This window comes from Euwallacea similis, chromosome 12, assembly GCF_039881205.1.
Source record: "Euwallacea similis isolate ESF13 chromosome 12, ESF131.1, whole genome shotgun sequence".
NCBI lineage: Eukaryota > Metazoa > Arthropoda > Insecta > Coleoptera > Curculionidae > Euwallacea > Euwallacea similis.
Window position 1 is genome coordinate 1045437 of NC_089620.1, and position 18191 is coordinate 1063627.

Genomic DNA, 18191 nt, shown 5'->3' on the forward strand with positions numbered 1-18191 from the left:
TGAGAAAAAGAGATATAAATTTGTAAAAAAATGCAATACAAACTCAGTTAAATGGTGCGTAAATAATGAGAAAACATGTTTGTTGATAAGAAATTGGTTTGTTTTCCATTTTATGCTCACAAACAAGTCTTTGTTAAAAAAATGAATTAAATTAAAAAATAAAAATAATCAGAGACTTTGCGTGAGCACAAAAAAACAATTTTCTATCAGAAAACAAATTTCATTGTTCACGTACTATTTAATTGAATTTGTATTGCATTTTTTACCAAATTTATAGCTGTTTTTCTCAAAAATTAATCGCTAGATTTTGAATCGCAAAACACCATTGAATGTAGTTTTGCAATACCTTTAATTTGAAATGGCACTTGGCCCATGTTCCAATTTAAAAAATCAGCCATTTTGCGCCAGCGATGAAGTGAGCAACATTAAAAAAATAAACAAACGTCAAAAGACAATATTTTTGTCCTATTTAACGCTGATTTTGAATTTATAAAAAAATAACAATTTGTTAAAAAGTTAATTGGGGGCGACAATTTAGAGTCGCGCGGTACATTAAGCTCAATTTAAGTATAAGTTCAATCAAGATTTTACGTAGATTTTCTTTTTTAACCGTTACTCTAGGCGTACTTATCATCTTACTTCTTATAAACTTCCCGTGACTGCTCCACTAACCCCAATGTAATTTTTAATACGTTTATATTACGTTTATTTTATCGCTTCATTTATGATCTCTTATTAAATAACATCAAGACTTAATTCGAAATCTGCGTAAATTATGAGCCAACCTGAAATGTTTCAGTGAACCAACATCTTCTAATTAAATCAGCGCATTTCCGTCGAATATGACCTAAAAAAGTACCTAAAACAGTAATAACGCTTCAAATTACATTAGAATATCTGTTAAAACTAAATATACAGTTTCAAAACTCAATTATGAGCAGGCTTGTACTCAAATACACACCCTTGATAATATTTATACGTTTATACAAAATATGAAATCCGCATTGGGAGCTGACAATATTTTCTCTTGTAGCCGTAAGTCAATAAAATTTGTTTGTTTAATATTATAAGCGCGGAGTGGTTGATGCATTGTTTATTTTATTTGAGGATTTTATGACCTAATAATAAAATTACTATTACACGTTATGATACATGTGGAAATTACCTTTTTTCTGGGACATCGAAGTAGATCGGAAAAGTAGTTTGGCAATTTCCGTCACTTTGCATCACTAATTTTAACATTTTTCCTAAGAATTTCGTTAAAAGCACTCAGAAAAAAAATTAATAAAAACGAATTGTTTTTTTAACCCTTCAAATCAGGCCCTGTTTCTACGACTTTTTTGTTGGAAATGAGCTATATAATCATCTCCTAAAGCATCGTCCTCCGATAATAAAACACCCAGTATGGATTGACACAGAGCAGTTTCCCTTATATTAGTCGTAAGTCTATAAGTCAAGCTTAAGCCTAAACGTGACTTACACTGACACGTCTACATGTAACACTGTCAACTTAAGCCACGCTGTGACTCAGTTGAAGTCCGCGCAAACGGCCCTTCATGCTATTAACCAAACAAAATTTGTTCCAATAAATCTCCAACATCCCCTATAGGCTCAACAGTAAATTACAGCTAAGTTTAGTAATCCAATAATCTAATGGTGGAATTTAATTTCAGGTTCAAAGTTCCTATGTTCGGAAGTTATAGCCCCGATTCGAAGCGAGGTGGATGACATATCGTTAATCATTATAAATTTTGAGGACCTTACGACGGCGCCTGCGCCGTCACTTGAGAGTAGTCCAGTGAGGAAAAATAGACTGAGCAAATGTAAGTTGTATTGTTAGACATTAGAGGTGTGATTGTGTAACTTGCCATGTGTCCTTACCACGGACTATCGTTGTAACTCGTCGAACAAGGGAAGGACACAGTATACCCCCCCCCCCCCCCCCAATTTTAATGAAATTTTGTAGAGAAGTAGTTTAGACCTATCTAAGAACAGTGATGTATATTTTACGTGCCATCTTCAAGGTTTAAGGGGTGAAAATTACCCCCAAAGTTTCGTTAATTTTTTTGTTTCTTGACGATAACTTTTGATCTAGATGAGTTAGACCAACAAAAAAAGCAAAATGTTCCTTTTTCAATTCGCCATCGATCTGTCAAGGTCCGGAAGAAAATTTTTTATAATAAAAAAGGCTTTATTTAATGATGATTAAAGAATGGTACCATGAAAAATATATTTTTTATTAAAAATTAGATTAATATTCTCTGTGTCGTTAACAAGTATTGTGCGTTATGCATCAACGTAGGGCATTTTTCCATATATGAATATTATACAAGAGAATAAATGCACGTTTTAAACAGTTTTTCGATGAATATTGCAATCGATCATTATTGCAAAACATATAATCCATAGATACCAATGAAATATTCTCTTGTATATTATTTATATATGGAAAAATGCCCTACGTTGATGCATAACGCACAATACTTGTTAACGACACAGAGAATATTAATCTAATTTTTAATAAAAAATATATTTTTCATGGTACCATTCTTTAATCATCATTAAATAAAGCCTTTTTTATTATAAAAAATTTTCTTCTGCGATCTGCGGTTCTGATGTTATAGCGGTCGAACATAGCGTGCACACTTTTATATAAACAATTATAACTTTTGTTAGAAACATGATATCGAACTCTGCCTTGACCATTCTATTGAGAAATGTTTTCTTTATAAGATGGTAAAAAATTAAACGAGAAAGCTGGACGAGTGCAAAAACGGAGCCAAAAAAATTGAAATTTGTGAAAAAAAACTAAAAGTGATATTTTTTCCGAACCTTGACAGATCGATGGCGAATTGAAAAAGGAACGTTTTGCTTTTTTTTGTTGGTCTAACTCATCTGGATCAAAAGTTATCGTCAAGAAACAAAAGAATTGACGAAACTTTGGAGGTAATTTTCACCCCTTAAATCTTGAAGATGGCACGTAAAATATACATCACTATTCTTAGATAGGTCTAAACTACTTTGCAGAATTTCATTGCCATCTAGTACACTTGGATCCCTTTCCTTGTAAGACGTTTTTGCTAAATTTTTTGTTTTTCCTTTTTTCTTCTATAATAACGTTTTTAATTGCCATAGTAACAACATACATCGCTAACTAAATTAAAATAGCTCCAGCCTTCAAGCATATGAAAGCGTCTCTTTCCATCTTTAAATGAAATTAAGTGACAAAGCTGGAAGGCATATGTTCAATTTTCGGCCTCAGTAACACAGACCTGCATGGCGTGACTTCTAAAAGTTAAGGAATGTTTAATTATGTTTTGTTATAAGAACTGTGCAGTTTCTCAATAGATGGTTTGTTAATGCAGATGTATTTACTACCTTTCGACTTCATATTAGTATGTAAAAACCTTCATAATATACTGTATTACATTTATATTCTTCACAGATGGAACACAGTGTTATCATTCTATCAACAGTCAATATACTTCTTCGAATCTCTCAAATTAGTGCTTTCAAAAATTCGTGATTCAGTTGTTACAGACCATCACATTAGGTTAATTTAGGTTAATTCGAGTGCAAACTAAATTGAAGACATTTCGATTTTCGGAAGTTTTCAAGATGTCTCTTGCATCAAAATAAAGCTGATTAATTATTGGAAAACTCGTGAAATAAAAAATTCTATGAGCTTTTAAAGACCTGAAGGAACTCGTCAAATGTTCGAGATTATTTCGGAACTAGATCTCTGGACAGACTTCCATATCAAAAAAAATGAAACATCAATCTTTAAGTTAAACTTCTACAATTGTCCTGAGTTAAAGAACTATTGAAACTCGTGCAGTTTCTCGACACTCCAATAAATTCTTAAACAATCGCAGTATTTCTAGAAAATGTTTAAAATTGCAAGCAATTTGTCCAATCCTTAAGAGGACCAAGATCTTTAAGATCTTGAATGTATCTCTACGTAATGAACCGCATGTTAGTTATTGAAAAACTCATGCGATTTCCTGAAATTTCGATGAATTCTCGAATACCTTTGGAATTTTTGTAAATTTTTAAAGATCTAAAAAAATTTGTCAAATGTCAAAGATCCACTGCTCGAAAACGATAGGAAATCTCCAAATTAAAGAAACCAGATTCTTCTATACATGTGCTCACTAATTCCATCTACCTTCCAGGAAATGTGCTGAAAACGCTGTTTTCCAGATACTTCTCCAAGATTTATTGTTGTTTGTTATTATGTTTTTCGACATTGGAAAGTTCATATCTCAAGATTCTCTTAAAGTGAAACTTGGATGTCTTTAATCCTTTCTACCCTTATCCAATAAATCCTAACATGTGAGTATATCGCTCTTCGATTATAGAAATCATTTCGTTCCAGGGGTCATCGACATCCTCCAGGAACTTCCAGGTTTGGATTCAATAATCCTGTATCTCCTTCTCGCAGTTTGCAAATATTTTGTGTGTTTCTTCACTATTCTATTTTTCTATAACTTTGCAGTTTTACATTCATTTCAAATGAGTTTATAATTCTTCCATAGCACAAAGTCTGTCTGCATTTCTATCCTCCGAACTGGGAAATATGTCTCTGTTATAATTTAAAAGAATCTACTGTGATATAAAATGTTTAGGTTAGTTCAGGTTAGTACTTATTAAAGTCACTCAATATGTCAAGTAGGCAATGACAATGGTTGTCGTTTTGGATCCTAAATTGGCGCTAAAACAACAAAATAACCTGAACTAATCTTGCACCTTTCATTGGTTAGTTTGTGACGGCATTCTTAGCCTGAGCAAATAGTGATAAGGTTACTTTTTGCGATTGACTTGCAAAGTGATGACGATTGCGGTTACTTCATACAGGGTGTCCCTGAAATAACTGCACAACGCTTTACCCAAAAATTCCTTAATCTAAAATAAGGCGTTTTAGGAAAACTTAGCTATATCCAATGTTGCTTCGTTTTGCCGCTATAGGGCCCCAAACTTTTCAAATTACTATCGTGTTTTCAACATAGTTGCTAAACATTTTTATTGATAATTTTGACATAAGAATTACTATATAAATTAACGTGTTTTGATGTTAGTGGAATCTTTTTTCAAAGCGTGAAAATATTAAAAACAGCGTGTGGTTCGTAAATAAAAGTTTGTATTGTGACCCCCCTGTACGAATGACTTTAATTTCCTCTCTGCCACCGGCTGACTTTATTTTGAAACTTTTTTGTCTTTTGTAAAATTTTCTCCAGACACAGTTTCTTTACAAGAAAATTATTTACGGCACCTTGCAATTCATCGGTGTTGTTTAGTAGGGACGAAAACATGAAAAAAGTTTTAATTCCAAATACTTACCAATTTAGTTTAATTCTTATTATAAATGTTTAAAATGTTGCGCGTTTTCCTGAATATATAAATAAATTCATTTCAAAAAATTAATCTGTACTTTAGGCACCACATCGGACTGTTTTTAACACTGCTTTCACAACAATCATGAGTTGCAAAGTATCGTAAGTAATTTTTTTTGTAGAGAAATTATATGTCTGACGATAATTTTACAAGAGGTAAAAAAGTTTTAAAGTAAAGTTAGCTAATGGCGGAGAAAAATTTAAAGTCATTCATACAGGGAGTAACAAAAATACAAACTTTTATTCCAGGAGCGCGCACCATTTTTAACATTTTCAAGCATTAAAAAAAGATTTCGCTTGTGTCAAAACACAAGATTTTATGAAGTAAGTCTTAGTTCCGAAATTAGTGAAAATCGATAAAAGCGTTTAACAATTATTTAGAAAAAAGTATGTTAATTTGAAACCTTTGACGCCCTGGAGGAGTAAAACGAAGTAAGATGGTATACAGGATGTAACAAATTCGAGTCTATGTGTGGGGATTTCAGAAATGATAAGAGATACAAAGCCGGTTAAATGGAGGCAAAATTGCGTACTTTGAAGCTCAACAATAATCCATTTGCGATTTTTTAAAAATTCGGATACTTTCGCAAATATCCAATAAAAATCGAAAATTTGGATTATCGTTTTTCTCAAAAAACTCGAAAACTATTAGTCGGAGAAAGATGATAATGTTGACAATGCTGAAATCTAATAAAATATTATTAGAGTACTTTTTGTCTGACTTTCTATTGGTGTAATTGGTATTTTTACTCTGGTTATACTGGTTTCTGAGCTATCATGGATTACTTTGGATTTTCTTATGGGCACCATCTTGGATTTTTACAAACTTGGAATCTACATGAAATTTCTTTTCCAGTGGTTTATTCCAGTTTTTATTTAATTCATATAGAATCCATTAAAATATTGGAATGTAATACATTACTGGAAAGGCAATTTCATATAGATTCCAAGTTTGTAAAAATTCAAAATGACGCCCATAAGAAAATCCGAAGTAGTTCATGATATCTCAAAAATCAATCATCGAGTTAAAATACTGATCACACTAGTAGAAAGTACACACAAACAAAAAGTACTTTAAAAATGTTTCATTATCAATTTTCTCCGAATAATGGTTTTCGAGTATTTTGATAGAAACGAACATTCAAATTTTCGGTTTTTATCGAATATTTCCGAAAGTATTCGGATTTTTTTAAATTTGCAAATTAACTATTGTTGAGCGTCAAAATACGCAACTTTGCCTCCAACAACTTAGTATCTCTATCTCTAACAGACTTAGTATCTCTTACCGTTTTCGCGATCCCCATAGATAGACTCGAATTTGTTCCTCCCTGTATAGGTAAGTATCTAGAGAGCCACATTTTTGGTTTAAGAATTTTTGGTCAAGCTTTGTACGGTCATTTCAGTAGCATCCTGTATATTAAGTGACTTTACTACTCATTAGCTACTAAACCTAAAACGTTGTAAAAAATTCAGCGAAAATAACTTTAAAGTTACTAACATCAGGTCTAGGCAGCTGAATAGGCGAGAAAATCTCAATTTGTCCGTATAGGCCTGCCCGTTAAAATGCTTTTTAAAGCATTAAGCATTCCTTTACACTTTTGTCTAAATGGCATAAAGTTACTTAGAAACAACCACAATAATTCTAACTAACACTTTTGAAGTCGACAGAGCCCGAGCTTCGTTTCGACAGAGCCTGCGCCTCGGAAGAGGTCGTGCTCTACGACTGGGAGGATATCTCACCCCTCCGAGTGACGTCACGGCCGCCGAAGAGGAGGAGGACACATTGGAGCAATGGTCAGTGTTAATTGGTTTCAATTAAATTTGCAAATGTCAGGTGCATGCGAAACAAAGAACAATTGGTAGAGTTTTGAGTTCTGTGTCCCGTCGGAGTGCAAACACGTCCCAATTTGCGAAAGGAATTCCCGATAGAGTAATTTGTTCGTTAGATACATTTTGGGAAATTGTGTTAACGCTCCACAATATTGAATATTCCCTAAAGGCATGGAATCAATGCTTGTTACGAATTTGTCGCCGGAAGGGAATATAGGAGCAGCAGTGAAAGGCGGTTAGCTCGATTCATTAGAGATAGACATGAATTAAAGCTTTGCATAAGGAGTCATTATCATAATTTAGGTGATAAAGCACAAGAACTGAACTGGTTTCTGGCGGTAATTCAGTATGTCTCTAAAAGATAAACGGCGATAACTCACGGTTTATGCTCACGTTCAAATTCATACTCACGCTGACAGTCACAGTAACTCACAAACTCAATCTCAACTCACAAGTACACAGCCACTGTCACAGTCAGAGTCATTTACATTTTGCGAGAAATCGTTGAAACGCTTTCGCTATAAGAAGTAAAAACGCGAACACTATTTCTGTTTCTCTGGTACTACTTACTCACGGATGATTTCTAAATAAATTCAAAAATTTGGTAAAAACTGTCCTAAAGTGATGTTTTTCAGTCCTCTTACATCAAATTCGCCAACGCCAATCCTCTCAGAACAAACGTGGGTATCCCGCTCAGAAGCTCCCCAAATTCCACATCTGAATCCGCCATTGACGTCACAGGGGGGTACGTTGCATCGGATTCCTGACTATACCGCGCTTACCATCAGCCATAGTGCTCCTGCGAGTCATCAGGCCAGTTTCGAGAGGGGGGAAAGCCAGGAGAGAGGAGGAGTCAACGGGAGAAATAATAGCAATAATGGAAATAATGGATCTAGCAATAATAATAGGTAGGACTTTCTTGTTAATGTCCATATAAAAAATGTTAATATGTATTTGTTCCTAACAGGCATTTACACCATTCAAATCAAAACGCAGTACCTAGTCAGAAAGTGACCCATGCTACCAGCTTGGACGCTATTGCCAGACGTCACTGTTTTAGAACGGGATATCCTGCACAAACCTTATGTGAGTTTGAGATGCGGAAGCAAGAGAGAAATAGAATAAAAATATAATTAAAGTTTGATTATTTTTTAAAGTATAAAAAATGCAACTTTATCGCCCGTCTGCTTGTAAACCTTTTTGGAATACGAGTACATGCAATTTTACATGTAATTACCAACCCAAACTATGAAGGTGATTTTTGGTGAAGACGTCTGTACAGGGTGTAACTTAAGTGATGTCATTAATTTTAAGGGGTGATTCCTTGTCATATTTCATGAAAAAATGTTCATATAAACATGTGTCCTAACTTGTATCATTTTCGAGATACAGGGTGTCAAAGTTTTATTAAAAAATCGATTTTTTATTAAATATTCAAAAAGCTTTAGGCCGATTTTGATGAAACTTAGCATGTTTGTTAGCATTAATAAGGGGCTACGGTTGATGTTATCACATTTTAAATAATAATTCCAGTGGCGTCGCAAATGGTCACTTGATTGATATTTATGGTGTGACTTCAAACTCAAGTAAGTTTTTATTTTTTCCCAAAACTTAAGCGAGTTATAAAAAAAGTTAAAGGACAAGAAAGTTGTAGCTTTAATTGTTTAATCTGATACAAATATCAAATTCAGAAAAAACGGTGGCGTACAATAATCATACCGTAAATATCAATCAGCTAACCATTTGCTACGTGCCTAATACTAGCAAACATGTCAAGGTTCATCAAAATCAACTCAAAGCTTTTTGAATATTTAATAAAAAATCGATTTTTTAATGAAACTGACACCCTGTATCTCAAAAATGATGAAAGTTAGGATACATGTTTATATGAACATTTTTTTACAAAATATGGAATCACCCCTTAAAATTAATGACATCACTTAAGTTACAATCTGTATACTTACCTCCACTTCTATTGGAGGTGTCGGATGTCTAATAAGAGGTTCTAGATGAAATTGAAAAATTTTAATTTTAGATACCTAGAGCTCTCAAGTTTTTAAAATACAACGCTCTGTATATTTTTTACATCTGTTTAACTCAAATCATGGGGTTGATTTGTTATATTGTAGTTAAAAGGTTCCTATACCATCTCCATTCGGATTCCAAGTACTTCAAATGAAAAATGTCTTGGTGAAATTAAAAAAGACGATTTTTGACGCTTCGCCCTTTACTTTAATTTTTTTCTAGAAATTTCATTTCAGTAACATTTCACTGCACATTAATAATTTATCCTTAGAAGCCAACACTTGCAACAATATTGGGTATTCTTAGCACCCTTTCTCTTAGCAAAGATGCAAATATTTCTGATATCAAGATGATTTTCTTTCCAGCAAGCAAACCTATCCTTAGTAAACAATTTCCCAACGTATCATCTGAAAGCGATCTCCAAAGATACCGGACAGCTCAGCAGTCCAATGAAAGAAAAAGTCCAAGTTTGTCCAATGCCAATGACTCCCTGAGGCAAAAAGTTTGTCCTCAAGTAAGTATTATAGCTTTATGATTGGGATTTTATATTACAGCAAAGAAATTAGCTTTAAGTTTTTTCCAAGGGAAATTAGTTGCCTTTAAGTGTATTTATTGCGTGCTATATGTTCAATGTAATAACTTTAAGAACAATTTAGTAAACTAACTCGTTTCGGTAAATGGTTTGAAAAATCCTGGTACAGTAACAATAAGTCGTTTCTTCTTACTTTCGTGTTCTTTGTTACTTGCGTGAATTGTCCCTATATGGCAGAATAAACTTTATAAATGTGAGACTTTCACTAGCACCACTATTTTTGTTACTATACAGGATGTTTCAGGAAGTGAGGGCTATAGGTTGAGGCTGGATTAACCATCTAAAACGTAATTAAATGCAGCGAGAATGACGACCCTGTCGGATTTATCTTTCAGATCTAGGCATTTTAGTTATTTCCCCAGCTATTTCTCCACTTTCTACCACTCCAAAAATTCGTATTTTATAATTTAAAATTCATATTAAATTTCCTATGAGATATAGAATATTTTTTGTTAGTAAATTTTAACTCAGCGCAGCCGCCAAAAAAACAGAAAAACTTGAAACTCATATTTGTATGAGTAATGTAATACACTGACTTTCAAAAAAACCGCAACACCAAGAAGAACGCATTGTATGTATTTGAAATTTTGGTATGATTTTAGACTTGTAAAGGGAAAAAAATGATAAAAATTTCAAGTTCGTATTTTAATGCGATATGAAGTTTTTCTTTACTTTTTTATCTGTGACGATCGTTCTTTTTGCAAATTTTTTTACAGGCGGATAGCGATAAAGGTATTATTGTTAGTACCATATTAAACGTGTGGTAGCGCAAAATGCCTCGTGTACGCCAAAATGCAGTTTATCGGAAGTTAACTCCCTTTGAAAGGGGAAGAACTGTTGGTATGCATGAGGCAGGTTTACCTTTCCGCAAAATTGCACGTAGATTGGATCGAAACGCATCAACAGTGCTAAGAGCTTAGAGAGATTGGTCTAACGAAGGGTCAGTAAATCGTCATCGTGGTAGTGGCCGTCCAAGAATGACGAACCAACGCGAAGACCGGCGACTTCGTCGTTCAGCGACAGGCGCCCCGTTCGAAACAATTGCGTCTCTTGGTGCTAACTGGGTAGCCACCCTAAATCGAAGGGTCTCCCTTAGTGCGATGTATCGCAGAATTCGAAGTTTGGGACTAAATTCATATCGTCCTATGCGTCGGCTTCCATTATCACGAAACCACAGGGTGGCCCGACTGGAGTGGTGTCGTCTGAGAATGCAATGGGTGGATGAGTGGAGAAGAATCGTGTTCAGTGATGAGAGCCGATTTTGTTTATGGCGATCTGATGGACGGTTACGTGTTAGAATGCGCAGAGGAGAGCGATTAAATTTGGACTTTTTGGAAAGGCGTCATTCTGGTTTAACACCAGGTGTCATGGTTTGGGGTGCCATCCAGTATGGTAGTCGGTCTCCTCTTGTTTTCATTTATGATAGATTAAATGCTAAGAGGTACATTAATAGTGTCTTAGAACCGGTTCTTGTACCATATATGCACGACCATCCTGGAAGCACATTTCAACAGGATAATGCGCGACCACATGTAGCCAACGATACTTTGAGGTATTTGAAAGCTGAAAATTTGGATACTTTGCTTTGGCCAGCTCGGTCTCCAGATTTATCACCAATGTATGGGATATAATGGGTCGGAGACTTCAACGTTTAGCTCGCCCTCCAGAGATCATAGATGAACTCCGCGAGCAGGTGGAGATTGCCTCGGATACAATACCACAGGAAGATATTGACAATTTAATTTTAAGCATGCCATGTCGCTTACAGGAATTTATTAATTTAAGAGGAGATACCATCCATTATTAAATTATTATTAAATTTTTTCACTTATTCACAATAATTTTCTATTGATATTTTGATCGTTTTTATCTATTACCCGACCCAACGTCTTGCCAGAATTTCAAACGTGTACGATGTGTTCTTCTTGGTGTTGCGGTTTTTTTGAAAGTCAGTGTATATTGGTATTGCTCAATGGTAGCTCACGCAATGAGTTTTCCAGCTACCTTTTAGAGGATTTCATCAAAGTTACCTTATTTAAAAAAATTACCTTAAAGTGGTATACCCACTTCTGTCTCTTGTGTTTGTAGTTTTTAACTATTTTTATGCGGTATTTTCGACCAAAAGATTTTTTAATACTAAAAGCGGGTATACCGTTTAAAAGTATATTAAATAGGACAACTTTGATGGAATTCCCTAAGAGGTAGCTCGGAAGTTCATTGAGTGAGCTACTATTGAGTAATACCAAGAAATATGGAGTTTTCGATTTTCCCTTTCTTTAGGCGACTACGTTGGGCGCGAAAAAGCACATTTAGCAACAAAAACTATCCTATCTCATATGAAATTTAATGGGGATTTTAAAAATGCAGTCGTGTTTGTGTTTTGAGTGTTAGGAACTGGGGAAATAGAAGGTTTAAATGGAAAAATCGGGTTTTCAACGAAATTTACTAAAATGGCTGTATCTCCCAGAAGAGCCAGGCTAGGGCCTTCATTTTGGCTGCATTTAATTACATTTTAGACGATCTAACCGCCTTCAACCTATGGCCATTTCTTTCTGAAATACCCCGAATACATTAAGATAGGAATATAAGAACTATTTGAGATAATTATTTGAGAGAGCGAGAAGTAGAAATATTAAAACAAGAAAAGAACAGAAAGATACAGGTTAGCTGGGTTTCATTCTGGTTCATGATCATACTTGCCGGATTAAATCAATAATTATTATCTTAGTTATATTAAATATAAAGGCGAAGCCCAATAAGATGAAATTTATATTCAAATGGACGTCAGTTCTAACAATGTTCACTCATTAAGCAATTTAGCATAAGAGAACTATTAGAAAAACAAATCAATTCTATACACCATATAATCTCTTAAATACAGAACGTGTCAATACCAGTAATCTGTAATGACCATGGACATGTGTTGTGGAGTTCATGGTATTGGGCAGAAGACAGGTTGCAGTTTGTTTTATCTTAAGGGATTGTCAAGAAAAGACAAGACTCATGATGGTCAGCAAATCTAAATTTTCTTGTAGGCAAATTTGTAAGTTGTTTTAGTACCAGATTCAATGTCTAAGTAGATGTTTATCTCGCGAAATAAATTTTATTACCCCAAAATGGTGATTAGTTTGTAAAAAAATTATATTGTAACATTCCCAAAGTAATCTACTGCTGGCCACTGCGCGGTATTGTGGCATAACAGAACATGTTCACATTACTATTAATGAGACCGATTTTCCAATATCAAGCTCTGCAATACCTAATTTTCCCTGAATGTATTGATTTAAAACTTTCCTCCAGCTTTGGCTATTCACCGTTCAGGGGCGTTAGTCGTATTACCAGATTTGTATTTATATACAGGCCTATACAGGGTGTTTGAGAACTATGGGATCAAACTTCTAGGGATTGTTCAGTGCAACAAGAGAAGACATCTGAGTATAAGAACCTCTGTTTGCAAATATCTCCCTAAGCTGCTACGGACTTATGATGCTTAAAGACAGTTATGTCCAAAAATATGTTTTAGCGAGTTTTAGTACGTTTTATTTTAACTTGTTTGTACAAAATAATATTATAGTAATTGTTCAAAATGTCGTCCTTGAATTTCGTCAATTCGGACGATATTGGATCGGCAGAGGTGGTCCAGTTTTGGGGCCCCCAAGGTTGCCCGATCTAACACCTTTAGATTTATTTCTGTGGGGACATGTAAAGTCTTTGGTTTATGAAACATCAGTGGACACAGAGCAATATTTGATTGTACAAATCACTGCGACATTTGAAACAATTGGTTCAAAACAATTATCAAATTTTTAGCCTAGTCCGCAGAAACCATGGTTGGTGCAGTAAAGCTCAAGGACAACATAAATTGAATGAAATGTACTAAAACTCGATAAAAATATTTTTCCATATAACTATCTTAAAGCATTATAAGGCCGTAATAGAGAGACATTTGCGGACACGTATTCTTATATTTAGATGTCTTCTGTTGTTTCACTAAACAATTTCTAGAAGCATAATCTTATAGTTTTGAAACACCCTGTCGAAGGGTTCCATATCAGGACTAGGGAACGCACAGAATAATATAATATTTGAATATAGATGTTTTTCGATTTGCTTTAAAAAATGTAAAATTGTACTCTGTACGTTTTGGTTTAGACGTTGAGTAAAATTAACTAAATTCCAAAATATGTACATGAATACAATAAAAACTAGTATTGTTATTGTGATTTGTATATGCAAAACTTTATCCATTGTTAAATTTTAAATTATACAGGGTTATTCACGCTATACGGCGCGGAATATTATGGCTAAAATACGAGGCTTTCAAAAGGTTTCACTTTTGGGCTATATGGGGATCTATTATGGCTACTTTTTAAAATTATTTTCACATTATACAGGGTGTCCCAAAAGCCCTAAAAGTATCAAAGTTGTGTTTTTTTTAATGGAACCTTCTGTATATTATTGCATTTTTGGGTTCTCCAATCAAAATAAGTGTGTTTTAATAAGGTTTGCTATACCTAAAACTTAAGGTTTTTTAAATAATTAGAATTTTATCAAAATTTGACCTAATTTTCATGTTTTAAACACTTAAGAAGTATTTAAGTTATGCAAGTGCAATTTACAGCGTAGTGTAACAATAGATCATATTTTATATCCCAATCATGATAAACTTGCCATTTTATACAGGATGTGCAAAAATTAAAACTAATGAAATAAGAACTTTAAGTGACTATAACTTGATTAATTTAAATACAATGCTATATTTTTTAACTTACCAGGATATGTCATTTTTAATTACCTATTGAATGGTATTAGGGTGTTCATAACTAAGTCTTCGCGTTTTTACAGAATACGCTAAATAATTGTTCTTTGCGCCATTTGGTGTTATTTAGTTCAAAATTCCAATGTATAATATCTAGTTGCATAATTTATTTAATCTGTCAGTTTAGTCTGCGTAGTTTGTTTTTCGTTTTTGCTAGAATGGTATTATTTTTCCTAATTTTGGACGCTTAGATCATTTGTTATTTGAAATATTGTTGTGGTGTTACATAGTTAAAATGAAGATTTACCCAAAAGAAGAGCGTATTGACATGATTTTTATTCTTGGAGAATGTCATAAGAATTGTTTATTGGCTTCTCGAGTTTATGCTCAAAGGTTTCCCGAAAGAAAACATCCTAAGCCAGCCGTTTTTGAAAGATTATTGCACCAGTTTCAAGAGACAGGAAGTGTCAATTACAAGAAACCCATTACAAGGAAGTCTGTCACTGAAGATGACGAAAATGTTTTTATGGTAGTTGGTTCAGTTATCGAAAATCCCAATATTAGTCAAAATTTGATATCCGAAGTTACGAACATTAGTCAAGCAAGTGTTTCAAGAATTCTTAAAAAACATAGTTTTTATCCTTATAAAATCCAGCTTTGCCAAGAACTTTATGGATATGATTTTGACAACCGAACAGAATTTTGCATGTATGTGGGTGTTACATAAAGTGGCAGAAAATGAAAACTTTTTCGATGAAGTTCTATTTAGTGATGAATGTACTTTCCATAACAATGGTCTTGTAAATAGACACAACTTTCATTACCATTCTGATTCGAATCCCCATGAATACAGAGTCATGAGAAATAAGAATAGATGGTCCGTTAATGTGTGGGGTGGAATACTGGGCCCATATTTAATTGGACCGTATTTTTTTGAAGGACCTTTAAATGGTGTGATGTTTCTAAATTTCCTTTTACACCAATTTCCAGTATTATTAGAAAAAGTCCCTTTAACTATTAGAACCACCATGTGGTTTCAATTGGATGGAGCTCCGCCTCATTATCATTGCGAGGTTCGGCAATTTTTAAATGCCAACTAACTAAAAAAAGGTGAATTGGAAGAAATGGATATCAAAATTGGCCCCCCAGATCCCCGGACTTAACTCCACTAGATTTCTTTTTGTGGAGATACATAAAAGGAATTGTCTACAATACGCCTCCGACAACTTCACAGGATATGAAAACATGTATAAGAGACGCGTTTGAAACTGTTACTCCGCAAATGCTTTCCAGAGTTAGTAGTGCTTTTTAAAAAAAGAATTTGTAAGTGCCTAGAAATGGACGGTAGACATTTCGAACATCTATTATAAATATTTTTTTTCTGTTTTATGTTATAGTTGATATGTGATTTAGAACTTTGAACTAAATAACACCAAATGGTACAAAGAACAATTATTTAGCGTATTCTGTAAAAACGCGAAGACTTAGTTATGAACACCCTAATACCATTCAATAGGTAATTAAAAATGACATATCCTGGTAAGTTAAAAAATATAGCATTGTATTTAAATTAATCAAGTTATAGTCACTTAAAGTTCTTATTTCATTAGTTTTAATTTTTGCACATCCTGTATAAAATGGCAAGTTTATCATGATTGGGATATAAAATATGATCTATTGTTACACTACGCTGTAAATTGCACTTGCATAACTTAAATACTTCTTAAGTGTTTAAAACATGAAAATTAGGTCAAATTTTGATAAAATTCTAATTATTTAAAAAACCTTAAGTTTTAGGTATAGCAAACCTTATTAAAACACACTTATTTTGATCGGAGAACCCAAAAATGCAATAATATACAGAAGGTTCCATTTAAAAAAACACAACTTTGATACTTTTAGAGCTTTTGGGACACCCTGTATAATGTGAAAATAATTTTAAAAAGTAGCCATAATAGATCCCCATATAGCCCAAAAGTGAAACCTTTTGAAAACCTCGTATTTCAGCCACAATATTCCGCGCCGTATAGCGTGAATAACCCTGTATATATAAATACGTCAAATTTTCCAATCTACACTGCAAATTGTGCGAAAAATTGTTTACGCTCAAATGTTCTAGATACATATCAAACAAAAAAAAAACAAGAACAGGACAATTTTTAACTGGGAACAGGTCAAACTCTTAAATTATTAAGCATGTTAACAGTAGTTAGTCAATTGTGAATTTAAACCAGATAAAAGCTACTGATTCTTCTATGAAGTTTGTAAGTATACTATGTTGACTAACAGGTGGAAATAATAACATAATTTTATTTGACATACATTTAAACATCTCTCAAGAAATCCCCCATTAAATATACAAAAATATTTATATTATATTTAGTTTTATACTTTAGCTTATTTTTACATTAAAACAATTCTTTCTCATTAATATGCCACAAAATTCTAATGTACAATTTGTCACAAGCAATCAAATTATTATTTTCAGTTTTCCATACAAGATAACGGATCTGCCAAGTATTTCCAGAGCGGGATACACACACCAAAAATGGGAGAGAAAGTTGCACAGGTAAGTACCTAATTAGGTATCTACTTACTTATCTCTAAGAGTTATCTATAAAAACACGGAATTTCAGAATAAGGTAAGTTGTAGTAATAATATAAATTTGAATTTCCTTAGTTCAGGTTAGTCATATAACAGATGATGTAGTTCTATAACGGTAGATTTTTAATTAAAAAGTTCCTGATACATGGATATGTTCAATTATTTTGACGTCAATAAGATGAAGATAACGAAATTACTCTTGATGCAGAGATTGACAATAACTTGGATATAGAGTTTTCATATATCGACAGTCTATTCTTCAATTTAAAAAGTAATTTTTGAAAAGAAAACTTACCGTCTACAAATAAGCCATACCAATGAGTGTAAAGTGCACTTTGCACATGCGCATAATTAGAAAAGTACTGGGTGTAAAGGATTTAAAGTTACTTGACTGTTAGATTTTGACAATATAGAATACGTGTCTAAACCACGTATAACTGAAAATGGTTTCTACGAAATAAAATAGGCCATAAGTTTACCTACTTTTAGCATTTGTTAGTGCAAGTTTGAACAAAAACTTGTCATCGGTATTGTTTCGGAGAATACGGGTGGTATTCCCCGTAAGTCAACAAGGTGAGCTTGAACTTGATCAATTAATTTAAGAGTACCCCTCATTAAGATAGTCAAAATGCCCTTTGATCTAAATTGAAAACCTAACTGACTGGGCATATAAGTATATAAGTTATAATCCTCTAATGCCAATCAGTTGTGCAAAATACACGTACCCCCACCCTCTAGACCAAAAAAACTCTTAAACCGCCACCTTCTCAATTATAATTTTTAACTTGAAAACTGGTTTTTCGAAAATCTGAAAAAAATCACACATATATAGAAAACCCCCGAGCATTCACCACATTTTTTTCGTTTCTTTCTTGCTAATTCTAACCTAAAAACGAATTTTAAAATTTCAAAATGGAATAACTTTTTTACACAATGGTTTTTTTTTCTAATGTTTTTCTTCTAATGATGGCAATTTTTATGGCAAAC

General features: G+C 33.4%; 1 protein-coding gene across 7 annotated transcripts in view; it reads left to right on the forward strand.

The window, feature by feature from the left end:
- The window catches only part of sei (seizure), an 83913-nt gene that overhangs the window by 22533 nt on the left and 43189 nt on the right, over nucleotides 1–18191 (forward strand). For all 7 annotated transcript variants that reach the window (XM_066395926.1, XM_066395925.1, XM_066395920.1 and 4 more), the window contains exons 3-8: nucleotides 1674–1823; nucleotides 7055–7187; nucleotides 7859–8131; nucleotides 8191–8309; nucleotides 9614–9762; nucleotides 17088–17168. In XM_066395926.1, coding sequence (XP_066252023.1) covers nucleotides 1674–1823; nucleotides 7055–7187; nucleotides 7859–8131; nucleotides 8191–8309; nucleotides 9614–9762; nucleotides 17088–17168 — 905 coding nt within the window. The remainder of the gene's footprint in view (nucleotides 1–1673; nucleotides 1824–7054; nucleotides 7188–7858; nucleotides 8132–8190; nucleotides 8310–9613; nucleotides 9763–17087; nucleotides 17169–18191) is intronic.